This window comes from Petaurus breviceps, unplaced genomic scaffold (assembly GCF_028583685.1).
Source record: "Petaurus breviceps papuanus isolate PSGF00001 unplaced genomic scaffold, PetGlider_PUasm1.0 91041, whole genome shotgun sequence".
Classification (NCBI taxonomy): domain Eukaryota; kingdom Metazoa; phylum Chordata; class Mammalia; order Diprotodontia; family Petauridae; genus Petaurus; species Petaurus breviceps.
In genome coordinates, this window is record NW_027187400.1 from 26734440 (window position 1) to 26741548 (window position 7109).

The following is a 7109-nucleotide window of genomic DNA, read 5'->3' on the forward strand; positions in this document are numbered from 1 at the left end:
GTAGAGAAGTCATTAGTCAGAGACCCAAGTGGGGACACAAGCACCATGGAAGTGTGTGAAAGGGGGTTGGTGGTTGGTTTAGGGCAGTACACAGAGGAAAGTGATTGCAAGAGACAGATGATGACAGGGAAGACAGAGAGGGGAGACAGTGTTAAGGGACAGAGAGAAGAGGAGAGCCCACAAGCACCTGGCCTCTGTGCACAGCCAGGAGAGACCAAAGCCTTTCCAAAAACAGCCCTGGGGAGCATAGTGGGGCAGAGCTGAGCCGGCTCAGGGTCTGGCTCATGACTACATCCTGTTTGTTGTGTTCCTGTAAGTAGGTCAGTGTTTACATAGCTCATCTTTATGGTGTGTGGCTTCCCCAGGCTGAGGTGGCAAGAACACATAAAGCTGCACTCCAGTTTGACCAGGAAAGACAGGCAGCAGGGTCTATGCAGGCCAGGGAAGTTCGATGGATGCCTGGAGTTTTTCCCCAGATCACTGCCAGCTAGCTAGATACTCTGGTTATGTCACCCTAGTCCTGTTCCTTGAAAGAGGGCTGTCCAGTGCCTTGAGTTGCAGCCCAGACAGAAGCTGAATGGACTGACAGGATGGTCTGGGCTGGGAGGTCCCCTGAGGGAGGGGTTGGGAAGCAGCCAGAGCTGGCAGCTGGGTCCTCTGGTGATCCAGGTGTTTGAAGTGAAGGCTTCTCCTTAAACACTCAGGTACCTGCCAGATATAACTCAGATGAGCCACCCTCCCTGGTGGCGGGCAGGCCGGGCACCCAGGAAGGCAGTCTTGCTGAAGGGGTTTTCCCTCCTATTTTTCTACCTGCACCTCCAATATTCCTCTCTCCTGCATAATTCCCCTTACTGAATAAACTTAGAAGTTAAAGATTGTGGCAGTAACAATTATTTAAGGCTGTTGGGCAAGCAGGTACTGCTTCCCATGGGATTGGCAGAGGAATGGTTTTAGAGAGGGCTAACTCCTGAGGGTGGTAACAAAAGGCCAATTTGCTGTGCAAATGCTGCTTATTATTATGTGTCATAAAAATAACAAAAACAAATATTGACAGTTGCTAATAAGACACATTTCCTTCTGTTTTTTGTCCATTTTCCAGGTTCAGCAGGTCCTGTGCACCCACTGGTAGACCCGTTGGCAGCTGGCCCACACCTGGCCCGGTTCCCTTATCCCCCTGGCACCCTTCCCAACCCTCTTCTCGGACAGCCACCCCATGAGCATGAGATGCTTCGACATCCAGTTTTCGGTGAGAACTCTCATTTGTACGTGTTTGAAAAAGGCTTGTTCAAAAGTTGTCTTACACTTACTGATAGACAGGATGCATTCTGATGATACTCAGAGGTAGAATCACAAGGCTTGAGCTTTGGTGCTCTCCTCGTGACTGACCTTGTCTCTGATTTTATATTCATGTTCAGTAAGGACATGGGGGTAGTTCTGATGATCCCGTACATTGTGGACATCTCTCTTATCTTGTGAGACCCCGGGGCTCTGTCAGGGTGAGGGAGTCACTCTGCAACACCAGAAGGGATTCTAACAATCTTGAGGGATACTTTTTTGCAGGGTCTGAAGAATGTGGACTTACCTATTCTGAACTCTGCTTTTATAGACTTTTTCCTTTATATTATTTCATTTATTGTTCTTAGCTTCCATAGAATCCATTGTGTATGCAGATGATTCTCAGATATATTTGTCCAGCCCTAAGCCCTCTGAACTCCAGTCTCTATCTCCCAGATGCCTTTTGAACATCTGGAACTCAGCATCTCTAAAACTGAGCTCATTATCTTTCCCTTCTAACTTTCCTATTCCTGTGGAGACACCATCATCTTCCCAGTCACCCAGACTTGCAATCTCAATTTTTATCTTTGATTCCTCATTGTCTCACCCCTCCATAGCCAATGAGTTGTCAAATTCTGTCGTTCTACCTTCATGCCACCTCTTGTGTATGCCCTCTTCTGGCACAGACCTTCATCACCTCCTAGCCATCACCTCACTTCTGATTGGCCTCCCTACCTCAGACCTCATCCACTCACCTGTCAAATTGATCAGCCCCAAGTATGGGTCTGATCATGTCACAATCCTGTTTTCAACTTGAGTGCTTCCCTGTTGTCTCTGGGATTAAATATTAGATCCTCTTCTGGACTTTAAAGCCCTTCCTATCTTTCCAGTCTTTTACACCTTACTCCCTTCCGTGTACTCTGTGATTCAGTGACACTGCCTGTCCACCATGCCTCTCTCTTCCTGTCTCAGCTTGGATCCCACCTTCTGCACTAAGTCCTTGCCTGTCCCCCTTAATGCTAGTCCCTTCTCTCTTTATCGCCCGTTTATCATGTGTTTATCTTGCTTGTACATAGTTGTTTTTATTTTGTTTCCCCATTAGATTGTGAGCTTCTTGAAAGCAGGGGGTGGGTTTTGACCTTTTTTTTTAATTCCCAGCACTTAGCATTGATTTGAAAGCTTTTAACAGTCTTAACTGTGAAGGCAACCGTGGTTTAATTTCCATTCACCATTTAATTCCTTCAAGTGGAACAATCAACAAACATTTAGTAACTGTGAGCAAAGCACTGATGAAAGAGTTCCTTTTTAAAAAAGTAACTGACTGTCCTTGTGTGGCAGGTACCCCGTATCCACGTGACCTGCCTGGTGCCATCCCACCTCCAATGTCGGCGGCTCACCAGCTACAGGCCATGCATGCTCAGTCTGCTGAGCTGCAGAGACTGGCCATGGAACAACAATGGCTCCATGGCCACCCCCACATGCATGGCGGACACTTACCAAGTCAGGAAGATTATTACAGGTGAGGACCTCCTGTCTGTCTGAGTTGATGCTGCCCACAGCCCCACCTCCTAGAGTTAGCCAGGCTTTGAACCTTTGAATAGCACCCAGGATGTCCCCACCCCAAACCCTATACAGAGCTTAGAGTAAAAGCACTAAGTTCTTGTAGTCTTAATTAAAATCTGTTTCTGATTGATTCTAAAGGCTTCCTCCACCCCCATGGTCCATGCACTTCATTGACTTGCACGGAATTAACATTGCAAATCCTTGCTGTTGACCTGATTGGCAGTTAACTAGGAGGCCTTCTGTGTCTGCGTGACCTTGTGGGGCTCCCAGTAGCATTCACTCCCTGGTAGGGAATCTTGGGCCAGTGGGTACTCCCTAGTGTCTCGAGGTCTCGGGGAAGGTAGAAGACAGAAAGGTCACCTGAGTAAAGCTTAGGGCTTTCTGTGCTGGAGAAGTCATCTTGTAATCTTGCCTCTCTGACTTCCCTGCCAGCTCCAGTCCCTTGTAAGGTCAGCACATAGCCTGCCTGGGTTAGAGGCTAAGATGTTCTCCCTCTCTCTCTTTTAGTCGACTGAAGAAAGAAGGTGACAAGCAGTTATAAGAAGTTATTTATTTGTTAACAGCGGAATCCCCAGGTCAAGGGGGAAGAGTTGGGATTTTTTTACATACAGTAGTAGCTACAAAAGCAAAGAGAATCTTCTGAAGATTTCGTCATCTATTTAAAAAAAAACCCACAGCTGAAGACTTCCCAGCATCCTAGTGTTCCTTGGTAGAGAGGATGCCTCCGGGCTGATTCAGGTCTCCCTGCATGGCAGCCTCCTCAGGAGCTGAGGGAGTCCTGGACGAGGTGGAACGTTCAGAAATCTTGCCTGCAATCTTGGCCTTTGGTTTCATGTTTTCTTTTCCTTCCTCGATTTCACAGTAGGTGCTAGAATCCAGCTCACACCCGTCACTGTGCGTGCAGAGACCGTTAGACATATTCTTTAAAACTAAACAAAAAAAGACACCAGGATTGCAGATAGGTGGTGGCATAGGAGTTTGGAACCCAAGAACTATAATAAAAATCTACTTTTATTTTAATACATTGTAGGAAATCTTCATAATTTGACAGAGAGCTCAGTTCTGCAGCATGGCTTTTTAAGTCTGTAAATATAATAATTTTAAAACAGAAACAGCCATTTTTTTCTTCCACAAACTACTATTCTGATATATTTTTTTCCAGCCACATCACTAATCGTGAATTCCTACCAGCTATTGACAAGAGTTGATTTTTTAATAAAAATATATATATATATATAAAATTATCCCTTTAATTAAAGGGAAAAGATGGGTGTTACTAATTTAAAATGGGCAAAAGCTTGGAATTTGATTTGATGGCAGCAGTGAGCATCACAGGGTTTGCAGGGATAATGTCACAAGCTGTTTCCCCACGTTTTCCCTTGATTGTAATTTTGGTTTGGTTTGGTTTGGTTTTGGGAGTGTGCTTGGCCAGTGGTGCAGACATCCACTGAATGAACCTCTTCCCTTTGCACCAGGAGTGCAGGAATTAAATCCACTTTATTTGCCTTGGTGTTAATGGCTGTTCATGCTCTTTCTCTAAGGGATAAGGTGTGTGTGCGCACGTGCATGCATGTCTGTAGGCTCAAGAATTTAGCACACACATTTGCTATGTTAAATGAACTGACTTTCCAGAACTTCCCTTTGAAGTTTCATAAACAGTGTGGGATTTGGTACCAAAAATGTATGTGTGTGTGCGTGCGCACGTGTGTGTGTGCCTGTACCTGTGTGTGTACACATGTACACATACACATATATACCTATATACATAAATATACATATGTAATTCAAATATATGTGTGTGCATATATATATTATATGCATATAATATATATGTGTGTATATATATATATAATTCAAACAACTTAGTATTTGAAAGACAGGCTGTGTGTTTGAGTTCTTTTTTTAGGTAGATTACACAATTAAAATGCCAACACATTGGAATTTTAAAGGGTAGACCTAAATTGCCACTCCCACATTCCTTGGGAACAGCCTTATTGCCATAGGTATGGACTGCATTTGGGTGAGTCAGGACCTTGAGCGGAGGGTAGGCAGTGTTGCATTTTTTTTTTCACTCAGGAGCAGCTGACCCATATGGGATAACCCAGATCAGACTTGGAGAGCCTTTTGTGGCTTGTCTTTTATCTCTGGGCAATAAAAAGGTCAGGTGATGCAGCTTTTTGAAGCAAAGCTATATAGGATCACCTCCCACCATTTGTATCATTTTGCTCGTATAATGCACTTTTACTGAAGCCAAGGGTTGGGGAGGTCCAGGGGATGTCTGCATCTGCTGACCATGTTTTCCACTGGTGCAAAACTTGTTCCGTTCTTTTTCTCTCAAACTCTTGAGGGCTATATCTCTGCCGTTTAAACTGTTCTATGTGGTGGTCATGTCATAAGACTCTCTTGGACCATGGTAGATGAACTTGTAGTTAATTGTTCAGGCTTTTAAGGTATACACAACATGCCCAGGGCTCACACCACTTTGACTGGCAGGAAGAAAAGCCAATGTTCTGATACAGAAACCAGCAATGCTGTTGGGTAGAGTTTATTCTCTCCACTTCAGTTCCAGCTTTTTTATACCCATGTGTTTATAGCCTGGATTTTAGTTGGGCTTAGTGGGTTGTTTCTGTTGAAAGAGTTTTTTGCTTTTCTTTTCTCTCATTCCATGCCTGCCTTAACCCTCAGCTGCTTAGTGGTAGATGTTTCTTGGCTAACTCATTCGCATTCAGAAGTGGCCAGTCAGGGACAGAGCCTTCAGGGGCTAATCTGATGATACCAGCAGAGTGTCTTGACCTGCTGTGCACACATTTTCTCCTAAATTTTTAATGGAGCAAGTCCACCTCAAAATCTAGGGAAAATTAAGAACACTGGACTGCCACCTCTTCCACCCCTTGTTTCACGTGTCTTTTTTTCCTTTGGGATCTAAGATGGTGACTGTTAAATTAATTCTGCTTTCTTCCCTCTTATCTTCTTATTTCCCATTTTCCCAAAGAAAAGAGAGTTCAGTGATTTTTCATCTTTTTTTTTTAAGATGTCATGAGTTTCCTTTTTCAGTTCAGCATTTTATTGATTGTGTGTTAGTCTCCATGCCACCAGCATCCCAAGGTGAAACACGGAGATTTATTCTACTAAATTAGCTGATTAACTACAGCTTCTTGACAATGGCCCCAGGAGCCATCTTGCTGTGTTGGACGCCCTTTTACAGTGACCCAGACACATGGTTTTCTTTGGGATTCATTCACCCTCTTTTCAGTTGACGTTTCAGGTTTGTTTTTCGTTTTGTTTTGTTTTGTGTTTCAAACCTATCTTGTTCAATGTTGTCAAGGTCGAGCTTCTTGTTTTGCGGCCTCACATGCAGTGTCCACTCTGATTTGCTACATTTATATATATCTGGAAGCTTAATGTACATATGAGTAGTTTGCCATGAGATAACACAGTGTAAACAGAGTAGAAACCCAGAAATCGTGACTTCTGTGTTCTCTCCATTTGAGTATTTTGTAATTTTTTTGAACTATTTGTGGACAAATAAAACCAAGCTACACTACAGAATGCAGGCATTGGCCAGTGGAATGTGTGTCTTTACTTGGGGGCGTGAAGGTTGGGGAGGCTGAGAGATGAAAAAAACAAGATGCTTCCTTCAGAGCCAGAGCCTGGTTTGCATTGCCCTGCTCTCCTTGCTTTTACCCTGCTCACTTCCTCCATCTGCCAGGCTTGGGAAAGGGGCCATCTCCTTTAAGAGGGGAGGGAAGGAACAGTAGGCACCACAGGGACCAGGCTTCAGGGGAAGGGAGAGCTTGGGCTTGGGACCACATTCTTTTTATAGTCACTGGTATTTCCAAAAGAAGGAGGGTCAGCTCTGTTGAAAACTAGCTCTTGATGTGTTGGAGACATTGGCATGGTTACTGCATTTATTAGTATTTGATTATAGATGCTAGTGCTTACTTCTAGAGCAGTTTATGAACTTGAAAAAACTTGTAATTACTTTCAGTATAATTGCTTCATTTGTAACACTGCATTTATTTCATGCACTTAAAAACATTGTTCCGAGGTGTCCATAGAATTCCCCAAACTGCCAGAGGTCCACAACCCAGAAGAAGGTGAAGAACCCTTGACGGAGGGAGTTTTTCCAGAGTCCCCGATCTAGGAAGAGATTGACATTTGGGGGAAGGGGGCACGAGCTGTGCTGTGACTGCTGCCTTCCCTGAAAAGAAAAAATTCCGTCTCCCCTTTTTCCTCAAATAAAATAGATGAGAAGAAAACCACGTGCAGCA

General features: G+C 44.2%; 1 protein-coding gene across 9 annotated transcripts in view; it reads left to right on the forward strand.

The window, feature by feature from the left end:
* RERE (arginine-glutamic acid dipeptide repeats) overlaps positions 1-6387 on the forward strand; it is a 466101-nt gene extending 459714 nt beyond the window's left edge. For all 9 annotated transcript variants that reach the window (XM_069079575.1, XM_069079574.1, XM_069079576.1 and 6 more), the window contains 3 exons: positions 1100-1246; positions 2614-2794; positions 3346-6387. In XM_069079575.1, coding sequence (XP_068935676.1) covers positions 1100-1246; positions 2614-2794; positions 3346-3379 — 362 coding nt within the window. In that variant the 3' untranslated portion in view covers positions 3380-6387. The remainder of the gene's footprint in view (positions 1-1099; positions 1247-2613; positions 2795-3345) is intronic.
* The last annotated feature ends 722 nt before the right edge of the window (positions 6388-7109 follow it).